The sequence below is a fragment of the Tachypleus tridentatus genome, chromosome 10, assembly GCF_004210375.1.
Source record: "Tachypleus tridentatus isolate NWPU-2018 chromosome 10, ASM421037v1, whole genome shotgun sequence".
NCBI lineage: Eukaryota > Metazoa > Arthropoda > Merostomata > Xiphosura > Limulidae > Tachypleus > Tachypleus tridentatus.
The window spans coordinates 176,291,768-176,317,735 of record NC_134834.1 but is presented as its reverse complement, the minus strand read 5'-3'; the positions used below and the strand labels follow the sequence as shown (position 1 = coordinate 176,317,735).

General features: G+C 34.2%; 1 protein-coding gene across 3 annotated transcripts; it reads right to left on the bottom strand.

The window, feature by feature from the left end:
- On the bottom strand, positions 1–24,339 carry LOC143230983 (uncharacterized). Of its 3 annotated transcripts, none has more exons than XM_076465373.1 (5): positions 24,276–24,339; positions 21,910–22,064; positions 9,178–9,287; positions 5,595–5,781; positions 1–3,588 (listed from the first exon to the last, which is right to left on the bottom strand). In XM_076465373.1, the coding sequence occupies exons 2-5, from the start codon at positions 22,016–22,018 to the stop codon at positions 1,886–1,888; spliced, it is 2,109 nt and encodes a 702-aa protein (XP_076321488.1). In that variant the 5' UTR covers positions 22,019–22,064; positions 24,276–24,339; the 3' UTR covers positions 1–1,885. The 3 variants fall into 3 exon arrangements, with proteins under 3 accessions (XP_076321488.1, XP_076321487.1, XP_076321486.1); XM_076465372.1 differs by having other exon boundaries at positions 24,280–24,339; XM_076465371.1 differs by lacking the exon at positions 24,276–24,339 and adding an exon at positions 23,723–23,906.
- Between the last annotated feature and the right edge of the window lie 1,629 nt (positions 24,340–25,968).

Below are 25,968 nucleotides of genomic sequence, written 5' to 3'. Positions count from 1 at the left end.
TTTTAAATAGAAATTTAAATTAAAGTTTATTTCCCTGTTTACCACAAAAAGACAGAAAATAATGTTAAACTCACAGTACTAACTAACAATTTAAAACTCAACCAAACTTTCTTAGAAACTAGAATACCAAGTTCAAGAAATTATCACTTTGTCAATATTATATACAATAGCATGAAGACAAGTTCTGACATTATGTTCTGATTCTATACATTCTTTATTATTTAAGACGATTAATAAAATACCTCTGTAATAAATAAATGTCAACATACAAGATTTACAGGACAGTTATTCAAAAACAAGTTCTTCACAGCATTAACTAGCAAGAGTAGTTATTCGTGATAGCAAGAAACCCACTTGAAGTAAAAATGTATCTCAAGATGGCTGGTATGGGTATTAATACTTTTATTACAATAAAGTAGAGAACAATGTTTTGATCTTCCATACCAGCTGTCTTGAGACACAAGAGTAATTATTTAAAAATGGAGAGGCTGAGAGCAATCCAGTGGTTAATGTACTATGATATGGAGTTCAGGTTCCAGGATGCTTATCGCGTTACCACATACATACGTAGTGTTTTGCATTTTGAAGCCATGGGTGCCCTGTAAGAGTGATGGTCAAATCTCACTGCTTAGTCACACAAGAGGAGTTCAAGATTTGGCAATAGGCAGTGTTGACTGGCTATCTTCCTTCTAGTCTATAACTTTAAAATATAGGGCCAGTAGCACAGGCAGTATCTATGTAAGTTTATGCTAAAAATTCCCCATTCAAGTAAACTTTTAAAGTAAAACATTGTTTATCTTGGAGTATGTTCCATGATGGGTTTACCAAATACCAACTTCAAACAAAACTGGCTGTTGTAAATCCTGTTATTGTAATCTTCCTTCCCAATTTCTCAAGCAAGGAAAATACAGACCTTATGATAACAGAACATTCTAGGTCTTTCCAAAGAAAAGAACCACAATGGCCAACAGAAATATAAACAATTCCAATTCTGACAACCAAACTTTTAATTTATTTTTTTAATAAAGTCAATTATTTCATGAGAGATTTTCATTAAAACTGATATTTTTCAGATTCATGATTTGCAAACATTTCCTTAAGACTTCTGGTACTAAAAGTTATAAAACTCATATTTCCAAGACCTGTCATGATTTCACAGGTTTATGGAAACCCAGTTGAAGGATCAACAGGTTACTAAATGAATAAAAACTAACCACAGAGATGGTAAAAAGAATCAAGAGATCAGAGATATAAGTATTTTCACAAAATATAAACAAGGCATTTCTTCTGCCTTTTGATGGATATCTAACAATGACATTTGGAAAAAAAAAGCATCTTTTCACTAACAAGTATATTTAGTGGATGACACAGTATATGAACTTGATTGCCATGTTTTAAAATCATACAGCATCATTGCTTAGGCCTTCATTTATATCGAATTATTTGCCAGAGAGTACTTAATTTAAAGATTAACAAGTGATCTAATATTGCTAAACAAATAAAATCATTATATAAATATGCAACATTTTTTTCTAATTTCTTTGTCACAAACTACATAACTGCATGATGTTATCTTAACTATGGGTAATATGATATCTTACTAGGATAAAATTATTTATAAAGAATATGGGACTGAATTGTTTTTTGTCTCTCTCTCTCTCTCATACACACATACATTATCAAATGGATAATTTTTTTTCACTGTATGTCTTTGGACATATTTTTAGTTACTAACTTCTTTTAAATATCTGAATACACACTACATAACTTTACTCTTTTGGTGAGTTTTTAAGCAATAACATCTCACAAATTTTTGATACACAATGTAAACCTGTATCATTTTTCTCTGAAGTGTTTACGTATTTTCATGCTTTCTTGTCACAGACTATACAATTAGCTTTTTTTCACCAGTATGAATCTTCTGATGTCTTTTTAAATGACTACTTCTTCCAAATTCCTTGCTGCACACTATGCATCTATACGGTCTCTCTCTGGTGTGTATCCTCTGATGTATTTTTAAATAGCTCATAGTTCCAAATTTTTTATCACATACTATACAGTTATGTTGTTTTTCACCAGTATGAATCCTTTGATGTCTTTTTAAGTGACTACTTCTTCCAAATTTCTTGCTACACACGTCACAGCTGTATGGTTTCTCTCCTGTGTGTATCCGCTGGTGTACATTCAAGTCACTTTTTCTTCCAAATTCTTTCTCACAAACTAAACAGTTGTGAGGTTTCTCTCCAGTGTGTATCCTATTATGTTTTTTCAAGTCACTGTTACTTACAAAATCTTTTCCACATACTACACAGCTGTATGGTTTTTCTCCTGTGTGTACTCTCTGGTGTATTTCAAATTGACCTTTACTGCTAAATTCTTTGCTACATACTGCACAACTGTGTGATTTACCTTTAGCATGTGTTCTCAGATGTACTCTTAAAAAACCCATTTTTCCAAAACTTTTTCCACATACCGCACAAGTGTGTATCTTTTGACAAGTATGAATTTTTTTATGTCTGTTTAGATGAGTACTCCTTCCAAATTCCTTGCCACACACTTCACATCTATATGGTTTCTCTCCAGTGTGTATCCGACGATGTATATTTAGGTCACTTTTTCTTCCAAATTCTTTCCAACACACTACACAGCTGTATGGTTTTTCCCCAGTGTGTGTTCTCATGTGAGTTTTTAGTTGACTATTTGTCCCAAATTCTTTTCCACACACTACACAGACATAAGGTTTCTCCCCAGTGTGTATCCTGTTATGTTTATTTAGGTCACTATTACTTCCAAATTCTTTACCACAAACTTCACAACTGTATGGTTTCTCCCCAGTATGCACTCTCTCATGTATTTCAAGTTGATTTTTGTTACCAAATTTCTTGCCACACACAATGCAAATATAAGGTTTCTCCCCAGTGTGTATCCTATTATGTTTTTTCAGATCACTATTACTTCCAAATTTTTTGCCACATGCTACACAGCTGTATGGTTTTTCACCCGTGTGAATTTTTTTATGTCTGTTTAGGTAACTACTCCTTCCAAATTCTCTACCACACACTACACACCTATACGGTTTCACACCAGTGTGTATATGCTGATGTGTTGTTAGATCATTTTTTCTTCTAAATTCTTTCCCACACACTACACACCTGTATGACTCCTTTCCAGTGTGTATCTTTATATGTATTTTTAAGTGGCTCTTTGTTCTAAAGTCTTTGCCACACATTGAACAACTGTACTGTTTTTCACCAGTGTGAATTTTTTTATGTCTATTCAGATGACTACTCCTTCCAAATCCTTTACCACACACTACACACCTATATGGTTTTTCTCCAGTATGTATACGTTGATGTATTTTTAGGTCACTTTTTCTTCCAAATGTTTTCTTACACACAACACAAATGAATTGTAGACCTCCAATCTGACATTTTTTTATATTATTTTCCCTAGGAAATATTCTGCCAAATTTTTCACCACAGCTTGGTTTCTGAGAACTACTGTTTTTTGTATTGTAAAGCTCATGTACCAAACCATTATACCCAGGAAACTGTCTCCCACAATGATTTTTCATGGAGGTCTCTGCATCTGCAAGTAGACAATACAGATGTACAATTATAGTAATTAATGCATACATCATGTATGAGTTTAGTAAGTTCTTGAATACATTACTTAATTACTTAACAAGAAATATTATTATAGATATGGATATTAATTTCAATAATATATACACAGCCCAGTTTATAGATCATAGACATCATTTGTGGTGAGTATAAGGCTATACATCTAAGCCAAACAAACAACTTACATTCTGCCACTATACAAAACCTGTCTTATTTATTTACTTTGCCTTTCCAAGCATTACTGATGAGCTGTGAATTCAGTAAAACTAGTTTGTTGCAGCAGTAGTAACAAACCAAGGAATAAATTAGGTCTCTTCATCATAATTTTATATTCAAATGCACATTTCAGTGAACAAAATAAACTAATGAATGAATAACACATTAAATAGTTATTATATAAACATATGAAGATATTTCCCAGCTGTGTAGATTACTATATGCAAACAAATGTAAAACTGATAATGTGATTAAAATTAATTGCAGAAATGTAGTAACTCTATCCTAGGCCTAACAACTTGATATAGCAGAAATGAATTTGCATCTCACTCTCTATAAAGTCCCTTCACTCGACTAATGATATTTGTGAAATATAATAACTGGAAATTTCTTGTTACAGCATATAGGATTAAATACCACAAAAAATAAACAAACAGAACATAAATCATAAAAAAAAAATTAGCTTTCATTCTGAACTTTAAAGACATTATAGATGTCAAACAATACATGATTCTGTTTAGTTAACTGAAAGAATAACAGCCCTGTATGCTTAATACAGTTATGTTTTTAATTAATTAAAATTATATTTTTCTACCCCTAAACTATTTTAGATTTATATTATGAATCATGAGATTTAGAATCTTTGTTACATCAATATAATGACAAATTCTAACAGATGTAACACTGACACAATAATCTTGCAACACTGAAATATCTCTTAAAGATGTGTTTTATATTAAGCACATTATTGAATGTTAAAGTAAAATAAAATAAGCACATCAGAGAGTTTTGATGCATTATTGCTCTCCACTTATTTATCAGTGAATGAAGCCCTAAAGGCAGAAATTAGAACATCACAAAATACAGTAAAATGCATATCTAACACCACTAATGTTCACAGTGTAAAACAAATAATAACAGAAAATTTTAGGTGGAAGAAAGATAGTATATTCTAGGTCAATGGTTCCCAATCTTGTAACCTGAGAACCTCTTTTAATTTCAAATCTTTTTTGCAGACCACTTAACCTATCAATGTTTTTTGGTTTTGAAAATATGCTTCTGTGAACATAAAAGCTGTATTACAAAATAACTGTTTTTCTTCATATAAATTTAATTTTATGAAATATACTTTCTATTCTATAAATCATACTTTATAATTTTTGTTATGAAATTTTGGATGTGATTTGCATTGTTTTATCAGTTCAGCATCCTCACTGTTAATATGTTGAGCCATGATTCCAATAAGATCTTAGGAGGTTAGGCAAGACTGGGAGATTTAGGTTATTCCTCCACACATATTAAGCTAATAAAGCAAAACTATCTTTGTAATAATATTACAATAATCAATACAAAAATAATGATATTCAATATATGAAATAGTATAACAATTAGTATTGAATGAAATTCCTTCAACAGTGGATAGATTCAAAATTATTGGAAGTTGGCTAATATTACTCCTCTTTATTAAAGGAAGATGATTAAATTGTGCAGGTGGTTATTGAAAGCCTGTTAGTGTTACTTTGTTAAATGATTTTTTGAAGTATCTTTCTTCAGACTTTCAATAAATCACACTAAGTAACAAACTTTGTTGGATGGTTAACACAGTTTCACTAAAGAGAAATACTGCCTCATTAATCTTTTGATATTTTTTGAAAAAGTTTCTGTTAATGTTGATGAATTGATTAAATGAAAAATAATATCTTTTTTAAATCAGTGTTCTTGAAAATGGGTTCTTATGTTGGTATCTGTACTTACCAAATGTACCTTCTAACACAGAGTCAAGTGGATGTAATTCTTCTTGAAATTCATTTTCTTTTCCTACTCTCAAAATTTCATCTTTCGAACTATCTAGATCAATATTATTACTCTCACTGAAACCCAAAACAACCTCACTTTCTTGGAAAACACCAGGTGGCTCAGGTTTCACTTTGATTAAAGTGTCCTGAAATATAAGGATCACATTAAATGGATCACTAACTAATAACAAGAATTGTTATTAAAGTAACCAAACACAGAAGTCTTCTGATCCAGACTTGGGTAGTTTTTTACTAAAACAATTTTTTATTGCCTATCACCAAAATGCTTACTTTCAGTAATAAATAATTTCAAAGTAACTTGAAAATAATTTCATTCTTCATGTGTTCTAACACGGATGTTTGATGGGTATATGAATTATTTTTGAACAACTAACACTGTGAGAAAAAAACATAGGCTAACTAAATCACACATCTGAGTGTAAAAGGTTTAAAGGTTAATGAAAGTGCTATATATTTCTTGTTCTTTTATGTATATGTTTTATTTACTGTTATATTTTCTAAAAAAAGTAATTCAAATATAAAATTTAGAACCTTATTACATAAAAACTGAATAAACAGCTACTCATGAAACAAATGTGGGCTGCTGTCAGGTAATATAACACAGCAGCTGCTTACCCTAAGCACATGCAAGATGATGTACTGATTTGTATCTCAGAGCAGCTGGTGTGGGTATTAACACTTTTATTGATAAGCAGACGACAATATTTCAACCTTCCTAAGATGGTCAAAATGATGTTCTCTGTTTATCAATAAAAGTGTTAATACCCGTACTAGCCGTTCTGAGATACATTTTTATTTCAAGTGGGTTTCTCATCATCAAGCATGTATTGATTTATCCCACTAAATGGACACTGTTCAAAGAGCAATTAAAACAACAAAAGTATATGAAAACAGATGTGACACTGTTTAGGAAAAATAATTACAACTGTCTGTTACAATCTTCAGTCCTGACAAAAAGGAGTATTTTTTTTACTGTTAGCAAAAAAATCAACTTTCACTCAGACTGACTCTGTAAAGACTTCATATGTTCAAAGACAATTAGTTAGTAAAAATAATTTATCAAATGTCAGATTTTTTTGCATGCAACAGACATGTAATGTTTAATAAACATCTCACAAATTTTGTGAAGATATGCTTAGTATATTCAGAGTTACAGTATGTATAATTTCATAGTTAGAAGTCTGATCAAAATTGCCAAACCAATATATTCATATATAGCTACTATAGTCATATTTTTTTCTAATCTACAGGGTTAGAAAGAGTTTTGGCAGAGATAAATATCATTCTGAAATACAGTTTACTACCAAAATGCTAATTTCAAATACAATATTGTACTTTTAATATAACCTGGAGATTAAATTCTTAAACTGAAATTGATACGAGACAGGATAAAGCACAGAAATATATCTTATGATTTTTGTAAATGAAAAAAAAACAGATTGAACTAAATCTGTAAACATACCAATTAAATAACCATGTGGAATTCAAAAAGTCACATATGTTGTGGTATATTTTGCTAACTCTTATGTAATTATTATTAACTGAATTGTTGGTGTTGGGTTGTGTGTGTGTGTGTGTGTGTGGGATGATAATGGTATTGAGGTAAGAAGTCTAAAGACCTGGTATTAAGGCACATCCTTGATAGTTATCTAGGTAATACACTGAAACACTAATAAATGTAACATCCCACAGTAGAACATTCTCAGTAGATATACTAGCTTTAATCAAACAGCAGACAAAGCAGTGAAATGGCACTGGAAACACAATTTATGTATTATTGAAAATGAGCCATGCTACAACATGGAATTTAAGTATGTACTGATGGAGTGCCAAACTATATCAGAATTAAACTGTCAATGACGGGATAAAATACACAATGTTACTTTAAGCAGGGATCTCTTAGAGAAAAAAAGCTAGGTATAAACTCATCTGATAATTAGAGATTGTTTAACCTACTCTTTAATTGGATATTTTTATCACTCATGCAGTTTTAACTATATTTGCTTTTATGAAGAAGAGAATGGGCAACCATGAGAGAAATATAATGAAAACTATTCATCAATAAAACTTGATGGATGTAACAGTCAGTGAAAGTGTAAGATTTTCCACTAAACATAAGTAACCATAAATAAAGCCACAGAAAAGTGGCAGGCCTGTTAAGGAAAATCTAGAGTATTCATCAAAGATCTACATTTAGAATAATCATGTATAAAAATAAGTGTTTAAGTCAGACTTCTGAGAATTATTGGAAATTTCCAGGGTTTTTCTCATCACAGAAAATATATATTATATGATTTATCAGCTGACAGAATGTTTATGAAAGTTAACATTTTCCTAACCTGAAAATGTATTTCTAATAGATGCCTCTTCACACACAAATACTATTTCCTTCACACATCTCTCTATAAGATTTGCATGCCATTAGCCTTAAGCTATCTTCCATCTAAATTCACATTTATTGTGAACTGAAATGGTTTGTGAGAATTGCATTATACAACAATAGCCCTCAACAGGAAAGTGATACAACCTCTATTCACAATAGCTCCCTCTATGCACTTGTGATAACTTCATTTTTAAACATGGTAAGAAAAAAAAGAATTGTGAGAAGTGAGAAAGATGGGTGGAAATGTGTATGGAAATATCTATTGGAAATAAATTCTTAGATTAGGAAACTGGTAACTGCCAAAACGATAACTCACCTTTCCACACAGTAGGGAGTTGAATGTTAGTAAGGACCCATTAAGTTCCATTAGTAGAAGAACCAAGTAAGTATGGATAAGGCAAAAGTGACATGAGCCATTGTAGTAAAAAGAAAAGAACAAACATCCTCTTAAAACACTTCTGCAACATGATGAAGAACCTTAAATGTAAGAAAAAGACACAAAAATTGGGCACTAAAGAGCAAGACAGAGGACAGATATCAGAGACTGATATTCTAGAAACAGAAAAGAACAGCTAGCTGTAAGCTAAGAAAGGTGAAGATTTTGCCAACAAGTTGCAGTAGAGTTTGTTTGAATCTTCCAGCCATCAAGTAATCACAGAGAAATTTCAGTATTCAACTTGTAAGTTACTTTCTCCCATATGACTAGCAATGTAATAACTTATAGCAGACTGGAATGCCTATTAAACCAAAAACTAGTAGCTTAATTGTTTTTATTGATCAAGGTAACTGAGTTGCTACTGAGAATTTTAGAAGAATTTTCTCAAAGTAGCAATTTCATTAAGGACATCCTGTTTTTTGTAATATATACTGCAGTAAATAAAGATGTGTTCTGTGACATTTGAGCTCTATCCAAGTCCTTACTCTTTATGAAAATTCCTGGAGTTGGTGATGTGTGTATTAACAAATGCATATCCTGGAACTTTTATATTATTTGCAGTGTGTATTGTTCAACACATGATCTACCCATTCCATTAATTTCAGACAATGATAATTATCACTATATTATTAAATACACATGTTCTGTTATAAACACATGCATGTAATCACTTTTCTATCAGAACAGAAATCTTTGTATTACCTCAGTCTTTCCTTTTATTTCATCACAGTTCTTTCCTTGTTCCTCTACTGCTACATTCAACTCATGGGCATGTGAAACTCCATTTTCTAAGCAGTTAGCTTCTGAAATTCCTAGAGGTATCAATAATATATGTGTCTGAAAGAATTTATATGATGACGATGATTAAAAAAAATCATCAAATTACAATAAAATCTCTTGTGAACTGTTACAGGGAATAGCTATTGCAATGTTTGGCCAAATGAAAGTGCATTCCTTAAAAATTCACAGTGACAAAATAAAACTTAGAAATATTATTATTAAAGGTGTGCTAAATTCTAATTAATTACAAACTAATCAAGAACTATTCTAATCAGCTGAACTGATCAATAACTGATTCTTGGCACAGGTTATTATGGAAATGGATAGGTAAGAAAATTAGATTTTTAAGTGCCCATATTTTATTTTTTAAAGACAGACAACAATGTAAGCTAATTAAGGATCATGTAAACAACAGATAATCTTATACATTATTAATTAACTTAATGATGCAATTTAATAGTAATTTTACAGTGATATGGCTATTTCTCCATCAATCAAAATGGCAAATGAAAATATCTGACGATTTAAGTAGCTCAACAAATGTTCTATATTTTTAAATTAATTAATTTTATGCATTCAAGATCTTCAATAATAGTAGTATTTTCATACACTGAATATAAATTCCTCACACACAATAGCTTCTCTCATTCAGTGCTACCTTCTATATATCCAAATTAGTTTTGCCCATCAGTCAACTTAAAACTCCCACTTACCCAACACTTAACATGGTTTTACCACATCTTTGCATGGGAATAATCATGTAGCAATCCTCTACCAACAGAAGCACACTCCCTGTATACTATTTGGCCTATTTTTCACTTTGAGATTAGGTGCTAAAGAAGCATTAAAAGGGGGAAGGAAGGGTGAGAAATGTGACTGAAGTAAAAGCATATAGAAAATTATTTTCACTGCAGGAAAATATTAACTTCCAATGGAGTATTCTACCCCCTCTAACATAATTGCTAGAATCCCACATTAAAAAGGTGGAGAGACTTGTGCGAAAGTTAATTAGATGAGCACCCTACAGAAAGCATCCAAAAAATGTCCATTGAGTGTGACTTCCCTCAAGAGAGTAACACATCCATGAGAGACTGCATCACATTTGTACCAGTATACTCTTCATCCATTGTAATATGAAGTATCACATAAGTGGGCAGAAATTAAATAGAGCACATCCAATAATTTGTACATGTTGGTTAATCAAGCTCATCACTCAATACAAACACCAAGGAATTGGCATCCAAGAGATGGAAGGAAGGAAGGTTTCCAAAGAAATATAGTAATGCTTGGGAAAAATAAATGGACGTGCTCCATTGTGTGGAATGAGTAGGGTGTGCCAGACCATACTTGGTGGGTCAACTTCAGTCCAACACCAGGCAGCATCAAGTATTTATCATCCAGTCTGTGATAGAAGGAGAGTCCCTACTGTCTTCACCTCTGAAGCAATATACCATTAATTGAATAATCTAATAGCAGTCTTGTCGAACACCAATCTCAACAATGTGCATTGTAGGCCTTGAGAGGTAACTATATATATATATATATATAGTTTTGTGGGGCCAACCCCAGGGTTTCCTCTGGTGAGGCATCCAAGTTAACTACTCACCTGATCATTCAGCTCCTTGCTACACCAGCAATAGTATAAAGAGTGATAAAGAGTACAAGAAAAACTAATGTTGAAGTTGCCCAACCTCCAATGACCACAGGCCAAAAGAAGTAGGAAATAGATTGAAAGTTGCAAGAGAACTAGTGGCTAAGAATTCAAAGTGAGAACAGATAAGGGTGTGTACAGAACAACAGAAATATCCCAATTCTCCTTATTACAACTTTTGTAGGTGATCCTGTATGCTATCTCTTAATCTAATTCCCAATTCAGCAATACTGTAGAGTAAGGAGGATGACTAATCCATAATGAAAGAAGAAGGTGTGAAAGATTGTTGGTTGGTTGATTTGGTGTTTTATGGCAGCTAGGCTATCTACACAAAACATCTGGTAAAAAGTTAAAGTTAAAGAAAATTTAATAAAATTCACAAAACAAAATTAAGGTAAAACAAAACAAAGTTTAAAAAAACAACAACATAAAACCAGCATTTACATCTAGTCTACAGTGGAATGAGAAAAACTACAGTGATACAAGTTGTAAAGGACTTTCTGTAGCATAATTGTAATTAGCATAGCTCACCAAGAAGACTAATAGGTAAGTGCAAAAACCACTGTCAATCACCTAAAGTTGGCCTTTCCAGTCCTGGTTCTGAGTTATTTGACATTATGGCCATTTTCAAAAAGTAATGTAATAAATGTTTTAAAAGACTTGAAACAAAATTTTAATAATAACTCACCAGGAGGAACCACAGAACCACAACAAACCATGGCACAGCCCACACAGTCACCTGATTTCAAACCATCTGTATGATAGGAATGGAAGGATGGTTCAAAATATGTTCAGCAAATAGCAGACAGTATTTCCAATTGGAAGTGTCTACTTTTCTCAGGTGACTTAAAGGCAGGTCACAGTTGGATGGGCTGATCAGTGTATACAGCAATGTTATCCCACGACAGACCCAATTCATCCAACTGTGTCTGGATAAGAAGGCCAAAAGAAGTAATGGCAGATTGTCTGTTCTGAAAAAGTATGGCTCACTGAGGAAGAAAAACACTACCCCAGGTGGTATACTTTGATAAGGAACAAAGTTTCAAAGCATATAGTAAGGACAGTTGCAAACAGCAGAGATGCAAAGAAGGTTCATGAGACTCTCTGTATAAGCTTTGAACTGGATAAGAGCAGGGCCAAACTCCTTAATGATGAATGGGTCCAGCATCTTTAAGACCAAGGTTCTGGCTGAGCCATAGACCAGTGATCCATACTTAAGTTTCAATCGAATAAGAGCATGATATATCTTTAGCATAGAACGTCGATCTGCTCCCCAAGTGGTGGAAGAGAGGACACGGAAGACGTTCAGTGCTCTTGTACATTTGACCTGTAGCTACTTGATGTGTGGTATAAAGGTCAACTTATGGTCAAAGATAAGCCCCAAGAACTTTGTCTCAGGGTCCACAGGCAGCACAACTTCACTTATATCAAGTTCAGGATCAGGGTGAACTCCCTGTTGGTGGCACATGTGGCAAACCCACACGAACTTGGAATCTCCTATCCATTAAAAATTTTTTAATAAAAATGGGCAAATGGCCATATAACCCATATATGTGACAGTCTCGCAAAATGCCATACCTCCATGTTGTATCATAAGCCTTTTCTCAATGTCAAAGAATATTGATACAAGGTGATGTCATTTGAGAAAGGCTTCTCTGATTGATATTTCAAGTCGAATCAGGTGGACTACGGTGGAGTGCTGTCGTTGGAACCAACACTGGGTGGGTGAGAGGAAGTTATTTCATTTGAGGAACCAAACAAGACGAGCATTAACCATCCTCTCTAAGGTCTTACAGAGACAGCTAATCAAAGCAATTGGGTGATAGTTTGAAGGAATCTTGAGATCCTTCCCAGGCTTAGAGAAAGGTAGGATAATAGCCTGGCACCAAGCATCAGAAAAAACATTCTCCTGCCAGATCCAGTTAAAAACAATCAGAAGAATAGCAAGAGAAGCAGGAGATAGATGGTGCAGCATTTCATAGTGTACATCATCAGGTCCAACCAATGTACTGCCAGACAGATGAAGAGTCAGTTTGAGTTCCACCAGTGTAAAGGGAAAATTATAGTCATAGAGACAATCAGCTCTAAAGGAAAGAGGTGATTGCTCTGTCTGAGTCTTGATGGTTAAGAGGGTGGATGACAAAGCAGAAGAGCTAGATACCTGGCAAAAGCTTTTACCTAGAGTATTGGTGATGCTCTAAGTATCAGCTACTTCTTGGCCATCAGAGAGCAAGATCGATAGGGGAACAGAATTATATTGCCCACTGACCTTATGAATCTTGTCCAATATGATTTTGGAACTGGTGGAAGAAGATGTGCTGATTGTGAGCTTAATCCAAGATTCCTTCTGGCTTTGACATCTTACCTACTGGCGTGTGCACGGGCCTGCTGGAAAGCAATGCGGTTTGAGAGTGTATGATATCTACAGAAAGTATCCCAGGCCCAGTTTGAGCCTTCTGTGCCATGTGGCAGGCAGGATTCCACCACAGATGAGGATATCATGGAAAATGTGTCGAGGTTTTAGAAATACATTGAGAACCTGCTTGTATAATACAGTCAGTTGCTGCTGCCACACAATCATCTACTGTTGGCTTACAGATGATGGCAGGATCAAGTTCTGCGAGTAGTGAAAGAGGGCCAGTTTGCATGATCCAGCTTTCACTGGGACATGCTGGTTAGGTGGCATCAACCACAGCCAGTTTCTCTCAAAATTATAAGAAAATGATCACTGCCTCGTGGATTATTGTCAACCATCCATGAAAAATGGGAGAATAATGAAGGGGAGCAAACTGAGATCAATAGTATTAAAGGACTGACTAGGTGTAAGAAAATAAGTAGAAGAACCAGTATTAAAAAGAGAAAGGTTGTGATCAGAGAGCATATACTCTACAGAGTGGCCCCTCCTATTAATATCAGCACTTCCCCAGAGGGGATGATGTCCATTAAAGTCCCCCAGGATTAAAAGGGGAGATGGCAACTGTTCAATGAGAGCATCAAGGTCTGATTGGTCATAGGTCTCTCCAGGTGACAGGTAGATAGAACAAACAGTGATGGTATAACCCAAGGAAACATGGATGGGTACGGCCTCCAAGGGTGTGTCGAGTGGCAAAGACAGGATGGGCACATGCTGATCAACTAACAGTCCAACCCTTCATACACTTGTCCATCACACAGCCTGTCATTTCTGTACAAAAAAAAACTGCTGAAAGGTGACTGTATCAGCAAGTTTCAGAAATGTCTCCTGTGAGAAAAGACATACAGGATAGAAGGAAGCAATCAGTGTTCTGATGTCATCCAGATTAGAACGTAAACCCCGTCAGTTTCATTGGATCAAGTTGGCTATTTTTATTTATGTATAAGCAAATTGGGTGGAGAACCCTTCTGTTTACATCTTTTTTCCTTACTGTCATCATTCGACGGAAGTCTATCGACCTCCATGGATCCTGCCCTGGGTCGATTGTGCAGGTCTTTGCTGTTGGAAGAGGATTCCAGTGACTGAGGATGTAAACAAATGATCATTTTGCATCTTGGGGTTGGAGAAGAAGATGTATCCGAGGAAATGCTTCTATCTGGAACCAAAGGAAGTGAATCTTGGGATTTGTTGGAATGTATGTAAGGGACAGAGTTGATTCATCAACTTTTTTAACCATGCAGGTCAAAAGACTTTTCATTTGTTTTGAGAATGATTCTATTGGAGGCACAGAGAGCTCCATCTGCACTCCCACTGTAGTAGTGGAATGAAGTGCAGCAGCATATGTCTGAGATGAAATGGTGGACAGCAACTTTTAAGCCTTGGGATAAGTAATGTTATGAATCATTTTCAAATGCTGCACCTCTTTTTCTTCTAACCATTTAGGGCAAAAATGAAAGTAGAATGGATTAGAGCCATTGCAATTGATGCAATGAGGGGCCATTTCACACTCATAGGCATCATGGTCCTTGCCACCTCAACGAGCACAGATCATGGAACCATGACATGATGTTTTTGAGTGACAGAACCACTGACACTGGAAACATGTGAGAGGGTTTGGAATGTATGGCTGTACTCTGCACTTACGATTACTTGCCTTAATTGTGATAGGCAGACATGGTGACGTAAATGTGAGAATGAGGACATTGGTCAGCATCATAATTCTATCTTTGAGAGTGGATATACATCTAACTGCAGAAACTCCTTGGGTGGAGAAACCAGGGAGAATCTCTAACTCTGGGATGTTTTTAAAATCCCTCTCAACAATAGCTCCTCATGATGAATTCAAAGCAGCATGAGGTGTAACCTCAATAGGTATATCCCCAATTGTCTTTGAATGCAAGAGGAGTTCACTGTGTTGAGATGTTGATGTTTCCACTAACATGTCACCAGATCGAAGCTTCTTTACTGACTTTGGAGAGCCAGCAAGTCCCTCTTGTCCCTTCTGAATGAAAAAGAGAGATATTTGCCCTAAAACTTTGTCTGAAAGTAGGATAAGAAAATAAGGTAAAACAGGTGTTACAGATGTTGAAGATTGCTGCTCAGAATCTTCAAGATGTGGTCAATTTACCTATGGACTATTTTTCACTATTTTCTTTGGTGGATCCATAATAAAAAAGGAATATTTTGGTGCCTTCTGACCCCATCTACCATAGAGCCCTATGAGGGGATGTACTACAATGCAAACAAGGAACTGCAGCAACACCAAGGTTTCGTGAGCACTATACCCAAACAGTAACATCAGATATTTGGTTAACACTGGTACTTGGTTGACCCTAGCCCAAGTGGACCAGCCGACTGACCCAATGGGAGCCACCCCAAGGCTGTCTGTCTACAAGAATTCAAGGCCAAAGTGGTGTGTTAGGGTTGGACCCCTCTACCACCAAGATCCTCTCTTCCTCTTCAAGGTCACCATACATGGCAAACATGTGAGTGGATGTTTAGATTCCAGAGGAATTAAACTGAAAGAACAGAACCTTTCCTGGGAGGTCCCCTTGCCACATACAGGAATCCGGGTGTGAAAGAAAGCACTTTGTAGTGTCTGTTAAACAGGTGTTGGACAAGGCTGTTCAATATACAGCTATGGTAGATACTAAGAAATTATGATCAAAAAGGCAGATAAAAGTCTGCAATTTGAGGTATGGTTGCTCGGGAAGAACTCATGGTACATAACCAGCAGTAAAAGGTCTGTCAATTTCCCTGCTAAACAAGAAATAATTAAGGGCAAACTGAATAGGAGTAAAATAATACCACACCTTTGAATAGTTGCTATCTCCTTGCAAAGGACCAGAAAAAAATCCCATGCAAAGATGGAGTGTACTAAATGCAAGTTGAAAAATGGTAAAGGAAAACCTGGAATTAGGGTTGTGCTGGCCTGAAAGGTGCTATCAGAAGTACTTGACACTGTATAGACTGGATGATTGATATAACCCTGGGTAAGAGAAGGACTGTTGGGAAGGCCAATATGTACAGTTCGATTCAGTCGTGACTGAGAGCATCTACCACCAAAGCCAAGATATGAGATACTTGGGGCTAGCACAGAGGGAAGTGGATGTTATAATGTGTGACAAAAGTATCCAAATAAGGAATATTCCATTATGTGCACAGACAGTGGAAAATTGGAGGGTCTAAGGACCACTCTGTTGGGAGGATCTGGATGTGATAAGGAAAGAAATGAACCATAAGCAGAGTAAATGTATTCAGAATATGACATGTTATGAGGTGTGTGTGAGAGGCATGGGCCCATAAAAATTGTTCTAACATCCATAATCAGTGTGATTATGAATGGGTGCCACCCTGTTGATTGACGTATGAGATAACTATTGAGCTGTTGGAATGATTCACAATCAATAATTCTCATACATTAGCAAGGAAGTGTTCCAAGGCCTGATGACCCAGAAGTTCCAAAATGTCGATAAGCACAATCCTCTCAAAAGAAAACCCATGCCTTAAAACCTCCTGATGCTCCAAAATCATCCCCTCCCAACCTTTGAGTAAAGCATATTTATACTCACTACCTTTTATAAGTACTTAAAGAGCTGCACTACCATAGTTATTTATTCTAATAGAAAAGGCTATACTTAGAGGCCTTAAGTTCTCCAAGTGATCTTTCAATCTGAGCCTTCTAGCCACAGCTAACATAGTTGATATCTTTTTGATCAACAGAATTTCAGTTTACAATTCATTTGTAGCTATTCCCATTTTTATACAGTGTTAATGCCCTTATCAGTTGCTTTGGTATAAAATCTACAATTAATGGTACATCACACAATATTTCCTACCCTGTTAATTTGGACAAAAGATCAGTACAACTAAGTAGAGACCAGTTTACACAAGTGTAAACAAATTTCTATATAAAACAATTAGAAAGTGGGAATGCTAATACCAAAAGTAAGGAAACAAGGTAAGAATGAACAGGATAAAATAACAACACTTGATGGTTTTTGACATGGTACAACCTTAAAGTGGGTGTGACCATCGTTCCACTCATTCTTACTTCGTGTTCTACTTGAACTTTATCAATTACAGATTTGAATAGAGTTTTGTCAGTTGCTAATCTTTTCCAAATATCGAACAAATTCAGAAGTTTCAAAAGTCAGTAACTTTTGATACTATTCTTCTGGCCTAGTCCTTACCAGTCAGACATTATATTTTCCTTTGCTGAAAATTTATTTCAAATTATTACTTCCCTTCTAATAAGATTAACTATTCTTGTCTAGTACTACCTTTTTGTTCTATTTGTTCTTTACACATGCCACAAGCCTTTGCTCCCCTTATCGAAAAAGCTTAAGAATATTTATATGCAAAGATCTTTCATCTACAGATCAACTACCCAAATCCCTGTGAGAAGTGAACAATACACCTCAGCTCTGAAGGATGCATCCATGAAAGATGAGGAGGAGAAAATGGGATGCCCACCAAAATATGGACCTTGTCCAACAACCAATGCAGATTGTCCTATAGAGTAAGAGAACGGGTAACAGGAGCTGACATGGGATCATGAGAAAGGTTCCACCTAATGTAAAAGAGCCATAGAGGAGAAGGTTGGGCCCTACTGAAATGGATATTACAAAAGACACCTAAGTGGACAAAATACTGGGTAGGTTGGAGGAAGGACTTCTCCAATTTTATTAACCAGCCCACTTGAGAGACCACTAGTTAGAGCTGACAGTATGGCTGGCCAACTCCAGTCAGGAATGAGCCAGAAGAAGCGGTTTGCTCAAATAATGATAGAATCATAACCGTGAAGCATGAAAATAGCAAGCAAAGCTCTGACCACCTGACAGAAAACATACAGGGCAGAAGCAAGCTTAAAGAGTAGGGTTCAAAATTGATAAACCAGCCTGTAATGGACAAACTGAAGATACAGATGAGACCATGGTGATACAGGAGTGTAGAAATAAGTATTGGCAATGTCCATCTTAATCATCCATAAACCCACAGAAAATGCCATAGTAGGGTGAGAAATGACTCAATGGTAAAACGAGGCAGCTGAACAAAGAGATTTAGGTTAGACAAATTGATAACATGCCTCCAGTCTCTGGTTTTCTTGAAAATAACAGAGTTCAGAATAAAAACCTGGTGAAGTATGTAGAACAGGTATGATGGCCTGCTGAGACAATAGTTCCCAAACCATCTTTGACAGATGCTCACTTGTCATGGGATCCTGAGAGAAGGAAATGGTTAAAGGAGACATGAGAGGTGAGGGAAAAAATGAAATCACAAATCCTTCCAATAAAATTTGAAGTATCCAATGATTCTTGAGTAAAGGACACCACTGATGAAAAACACTGGCAAACCAAGCTTCCACTGAGTAGTCACAAAGGGCACAGGAAAATCAGGAGGTGGAAATAGGTAATCCAAATCCTCATCTACCTAAACAGGCTCAGCTTGTTTGGGAGGTAGTGAGGCAAGGTTTGTAGACAGAGGTTGATCCATGTAACATTCAATCTCTTGGTCAATAAACACAGATAAATCCTTTGACAGGTTACCTGCACCTGAAGCCTGAGACATAAAACTAATAACAAGTGTCACCTAAGAAGTGGTAATATGAACTTCAGAATTCTTAATGAGGAAGAGTCAACCAATAATTGAGAGTATAAATAACAATGCAATTGTAGTAATATGAAATTAAAGTGAAGTTAAAAAACAGTCTTAATAGAAACTAGAATTGAAATAAATGAAAAATCACTTCTTAAGTATACTAAAGAATGTGAAACTTTAAACAACAAAAATTAACATGTCCAAGAACAAGCACTGCCAAACAAAAAGTGATAGTTTTGTTAGACATACACAGAGAATCACATGTGCCACATAAGTATGTCATACTCCTATTGGTGGAAAAGTAATTCATGATGATTTAAAAGGGAGACATGTCCAAATCATTTGATTCCAATAGAGAAGCAAAAGGCTTGTGGCATGTGTGAAGAAAAAAGTTGTACACAGAGGGCAACACTGGACAAGAATAGATAATCTTGTGAGTGAAGGGAAGTACCATATCAGAATGCTACAATGTCTTCCATGACCAAAATATGACCACTGGAACTTCCTGTCTCTTTTCCGACACCAAACACCCCCACTCGTAATGTTGTGCATTCCATATGGATCACGTAATTTAATTACACACACACACATATATATCTGTATTTAGTTGCTGAAACAAAGTTTACAATATAAAAATTTACCAAAATACACTATTTATTTAGTTTGAACAACCACCAAGTTACAAAAAGCACACAAAGTATGAAGGGGCAGAATGATGGCCATACTCACTGTAACGTTGCACCACATCAAAAATCCATCAAGTGTTGTTATGTTATACACCCATTCCTACCTTGCTTCCTTACTCTTTGGTGATCCCATTCCAAGTTCCAAATTTTTCTAATTAAAAAGCTATAGCTTTTTATGTTACTAAGTCTTGAAAGTGACTTGGCTCTAGGCCTATTGTTCTCATAGCTTTCTTTATGGCTTTACTATAATTTTTCCCTTTTCTTTGGCTGGATTAATAACTAAGGCTTGTTTTATGTATTCAGCATTATTGTTTCTAACCTTATCTATATTCTTGCAGTAATGTTCTCTTCACTAGCACAAAGATTTTTCAAAGTTACTGTCATAAGGTTTTCTCTTTTACTCTAATTTTAAAAACTGCAACCTGATGTTATTATGCCACTTAGTTTGAAAATAATGCAAAAGTAAATTATATAACTTATCATTCTTGTTTTCAGTCCAGAATACTCAAACAAAGCATTGTCAAACTTCAGTAGTGATAGTGTTCGTTTTCACATAGGAGACTGATGACTTAGGCATCAACTGCTGTGAGAGAATTGCTTTGTCCAACACAGAGCCTTCGAGTCAGATGCAGAAAACTAAAAACCTTTCTTTCAAAGGTTAGATAATAGTTAGAACCTTCATCTAGAGAATCTACATTGTCCAATTTTTCTTATCTAGCTGATACAGCTGCTGGCTGATCATGTATCACGTGTACATGAACAACTGTGCATCAGCACAAGATACAAGGGTAGGTTGTTACTTGGCAACTCACAGTGCATGTTCTTAATCACAGAATATGACTACTAATAGTGTTTCAAAATGGTTATAATTACTTATTGTATTAAAGTTATAATTAAAACTAAGTGAAATTAAATCACGCGCATTTACATTTGCATAAAGTGAATGCAGGACAGAGCTATGCCTTTCTGACATCATTAGTCAGTCAGGCTGACAAATCTGTGGCACTGTAAAATCTTTTGTTTTCACTCTAATGACTTTCTCAAGTGCCTTTTATTCTGAAGTTGGTTTGTTTATATGCTGTTTGCTGAGTGTTTGAGATTATAATTCTGGTCCTTCATGCAGTGCACTGTTGTAATGATTAACATTTTTATAAGGTCAAAAAATTAAGTAACAAAAAACAAACACAAAGTTGCAAAAATACAAAGATTATTACCCTGACTAGTTTTGCTGTACCACATATGTCAGTTTCAAGGATGTAGTGTGTGTGTGTGTGTATACAGAGATATCTTGTGTTGTATTATTTTCTTGGTCTGATTTCTTCATACATAACATACTGTTGCTAATGGTAGGGAAACCTGGATTTTAGGTTATAGCTGAAAATAAGCCTTATAAAGCTATACTTTCATAGTATAGATCATTGATTCAATGAAGTTTTAAGTATTGTGTTTATTCTTGGGCTCTTTACTTTAAGAACGGCTTGAATTTTTCAAAATAGTTCAGAGGATGGCTATGAAGATTAACTGGGATAGACCGGTTGTCACATGACAACATGTTAAGACCTCTCATAGTATTCTTTTCTTTAGAAAACCATCAGAAAAAATCAAATAGGAATGTTCAACATCAACAGTATCAAAGTATCGTATTTAACAGTGAGAATGGTAAGACTAGAGGACATAAATATACATTTTCAGAGGGAAGGAATCACCTCCAGCCTTCAAATGTAATGAAGTAGTAAGTTTAACAGTTTAAAGGAAGGCAAGATAAATATTTGAATGGCAATGAGTAGACTCGAGTTCTTTTTCAATTTAACGGATGGGGCAACCTTTGTGGACCTGCTGGTCTCCTGTTGAACTTAGAGGTTACATCATGTAAATATATTCTACAACTCTATTACACATAGCTTTATTATGAGCAATAGAGAACAGATTCAACTACCTCTGTTTTTTCTACAATCATGCTACTGAGTGTTTCATATATAGCAATGCCCAATAACTAGGTTGTGAAGTACTATAATTTCTATCATCAAAACATGCATTGTGTTAATGGCAAGTATGACCATTGAAATCATGTTAGAACTGGTCTAAATATTACTACTACAATAAAAGTATAATAATAAAATGATGTATCTTTAATTGTTCATGTGTCAAGAGAGTAAATAGCTCTGCTGACATTAAATAAGTTTCTAATCAATGTAAAAGAATATGAAACATTACTACACTATGAAAGCCAACATACACCATAATCATGAAAAACGTCAGGAAGAAGATGAAAAGTAAGTAAAAAAAAAAAAGTGTTTACTTACTATAAGGTGATGTTATAGTTTTTTCTTGATTTTCCATCAGTTTGATATTCAACAGAGCATTCTGCTCTTCATCAAAAATGGGTTCAACTTTTATTTCTACTTCCTCCATTGTGGAATCAGTATCATCTCAGGCTCAAATGAAGCACACATTTAGCCTAGAAATAAAGAATTATGATTTTTTTTTCCTTCTCCAAGTGCATGAACATTGAATAAAAATGTCAACATTTTTATTACTATGATGTGTTCCACCATCAGAAATACTAAAATAAATGTCCTCTGTTTTTTATATCTTTAAACTAAAATTTTTAACATACATGTTTTAATGATTTTTATAGCTTTGACTTCATGTATCTTATGCATATCTTGATTAGTAAATGGAGTTTTACTTCTTTCCTAGCTATACTTATAATAAATTGATCTTCATGTCTTTTATATGCATAAAGGTCTAGCATGAATTTTTCTTTATCTGATTCAATTAGCATTTCAAATTTGTTTCATATGCAACAGAAAATTAATATTTTCTTTACCTGAAAATGTATATATCTAATAGATATAGATACTAGCATCCATATATAGAATAGCTTCTTTCCTATTGAGGTTGTGCAGCTTGCATGCCATTAGCCTTGAAACAACTCCTAACTAATGTTACATAAAATCATGTGAATTTGCATCCCTACCTCCATCAAGAGAAGTGCAACACATTTCCATGTGCACTGACTCCCTTTACATTCATGCTCATGAATCCTCATGATTTGATTAAGTAAGAAAAAAATGTGCATTGGGAAAGTGAGTAGGATGAGTGGAAAAATATTTGAAGTATTTATTGGAAATACATTCCCATGTAAAGAAAATGTTAACTTCCAAACCAAATGTCAGTGCAAAGACATACGCAGTACTATTGTGCCATATTAAAATAACATATCATGTGTATCAAGAGAAATGTTATTGAATAAAATCACAGTAAACTGCATAAACTATCAGATTTGAAGTTAGAGATACCAGTTTTGACACATTCATGCATCCTTTTTTATCTTATGTCATCTTTTGAAGATATAAAACTGATGAGAATACACAACTAGATTCAAACTGGTAACCCAATTCCAAATATTCCGATAGTTTGTTCCATTTATTGTATTTTTTCACCAGTAAAATAATACATTTCATAAGTAATGAGAGAAGTACGAATCAGTAAATTAATTACATTGTAACTTAGTGTCCACTAGTATTGATTACTTTAGTTATACAACACTGCATATAAGTTATTTCTTATGTATGTGATAATTAGGATTGAACATGTAGTACTTTTTATGTCTACCTTGAGCCTAAATGTTTAATTCTGAAAAAAAGCAAAAAATATGTCAAGTGTCATATTGAACTTCCAAGGTAATATGATTGTGTGTATTTATAATTTTAAAAAAACAACAACTAAAATTAAAAATATAACATAATAATGATTAGTAATTTTGGGAATTCAGCGATAAGAGGCAGTCTCCACACTATTTACTTGTAATGGTATTACTACGCATACACAAAATAGAGTTAAGAGAGATCTGATGTAAATTAGAAGATTATATTTACAGTTTTATACTATAACCTATAGTAACACCTAACATTATTTTTTATCAAGTTCAACACAGGAAGGGTAAATAAGTTGTCACAAGTTATAACTAATAAAAAAGATAACTTTCGATAACTGTTTTTATTTTGTTATCTGCAAGTTGTACTACGCTGGTGATAAGCCAAGTTTTGAAACTTATCGAGAAAAGAGCAAATATAGATAGCATGACTAGGCCTAAACTACGCTCAGACTTACGTTAAAAGTATCATTAAAATTTCTTCCTTTCAATCTTGAAGAAAATATTTTATCTATGCAGTCTCCCAATGGGACAGCAGTAAGTTTACGAACTTATAACGCTAAAATTCGGAGTTCGATTCCCTGCTGTGGAGACAGTAAATAACCCTATGTAGCTTCGGTCTGCTGTTATAAATTAACTGACTAGTTGTTTATATATCCAGTTTAAAAAATACGTTTTCATGTACACAAACTTAAATGTCTTTGTTCATACCTTCTTGGGTACAGACATTAATGTTAACGGAGAGAAACTAATTTCTCGGTATCTTTCATTTTTGCAATTTTAAATTTAAACCAAAGTTTCAGAAGTACAAAAGCTAGTTAAGTTCCAAATCTATTACACCTATGTTTGTGACATTCAGGCAACAAAGAATCCACAAACAAACAAATCAAAACAACATATCTTAAAAAAATTATTTTGTCAGTTTATTGTAAATCGACAAAATTTATAAATGCCACAAATATTAATAATAATGCACAAGTTTTCACAAAGAAATAATAATAATAAACAAACAAACGGGGCTTCAATTTAATCTTTACAATCCGTGCTGTCACGTCCACTTGTTCTCTCTCTGTCTGACGACCGCGCATCCTGATAAAACTCATATAGTGTAGTTTTATTGCAAAATACTCCATCCTAAAGCTGTTTTGTACACTAAACCATTCATTCCTATAAGAATTTCCATAACACATTAAGTTTACAAGTATGACGGTGTCCCATTTGATATTTCAACGCTTTGATCACACATAAATCTCTATATGCTGAACATTATTTTTATTCTCCAACTTTATGAAGTATATAATGGTTAAAAGTTAAGTATGGTTGGAAACCTTTATCTTGGTGAATCCGTATGTTGTTGCTCTTGTTTCTAGTTGAAGATCTTTCTTGATTATGTTACGTACTTTGTCCGGGACACATGGTCAGCTTTTGATATTGATCTTTGTAATTATAGCTTCTCACCTATTACAATATGTTGCACTTTTCTAATTATGGTATTAATTACCATAACACTGTAATGTTATGGTGTGACGGAGTCACACATCATAAGTTGTATGATGTGATACAACATCACATAAAACCTGATTCTTTTAATATATATATATATATATATTCACACACATATGTTTGTTAATATGCCTATTGTTTATACAAAATAAACCATATTATCCTGGCCATGTTAACAATGAAGACGAAGTCCGTTTTACATACAGTTCAATCAGTTTCTACTGTCCAAATACCAGCCAGCCTGCTGGCCTACTACTGGCGACATGATGCCTAGGTACGTGTTTAATTAACCTTCTCTATTCGATTCGAGTATAGAGCATGTGTCATCTTCTGTAGACTTTCATTCAAAATTAAAATAAACCTAATTTGAGAACATTGAATCACGTGAAACAAAGAAATGTAATCCTATGCTTCTCTCATAACTCTTATAATAACATAAAACTTTAACCTGGAAAAGTATCACATTTAGGTTATAATATAATGATTTGTCATAGTATCGTATTTTAATATCGATCAAGAAACAAGCAACTACGACGTGAATTGGATTACTTCATTTGAAGTTTGAATGAACAGCGGTATTGTGACCACTACATTAGAATGTTAAAACTGAAAACGTAGGTAACCCTTTATTTTGTTACACATTAGAAAAATGTGTAAAAACAAATTCACATTTCAGAGATACAACATCAAAATTCCTAAATATAATTTTAAAAATTTACACATACAATCAATAAGTATTCCTCCGTACTTTGAGGAAGTAGTATGTGAGGTGAATTAAACGAAGCACTGTAATAATTTCGTATTTTTTAATACACTTCGCCTCTGTCTTCTGACTGTTGTTGGCTGAGGCAGTAAATATTTTGACTGCCGTCAATGGATGATATTATTTATAACATTTTTATTTATCACTCATATTGCCTCTCTGTTAATTAATGAATTAAGTACTGTATTATTATTTATTTTATTTCCCCTCTCTTCCGGGTCCTGGGGAACTTTTACCTGGTATCCCTGCCCTCTAGGTGGTCCTGTAAATCAGGTGTTGTTATCACTTGATTTGCTAATTTATATTTAAAATCGTTTTAACGTGATGCTTTTAATCCTCTTTCACATGAAAAGTCACGCTTTTCAGTTTGTGAATTAATTCATAAAAGCTTAATTATTGTGTAAAGATCTTTATGGCATCTGAATGCAATTATTTTAG

Bases quoted from the DNA above. Each gene is read 5' to 3' on its own strand.
- LOC143230983 (XM_076465373.1), bottom strand. From the start codon at position 22,018: ATGGAGGAAGTAGAAATAAAAGTTGAACCCATTTTTGATGAAGAGCAG. The intron at 9,288-21,909 runs GTAAGTAAACAC...TGATACCTCTAG, and splicing joins AACTATAACATCACCTTATA to GAATTTCAGAAGCTAACTGC. The intron at 5,782-9,177 runs GTAATACAAAGA...CTTATATTTCAG, and splicing joins AAATAAAAGGAAAGACTGAG to GACACTTTAATCAAAGTGAA.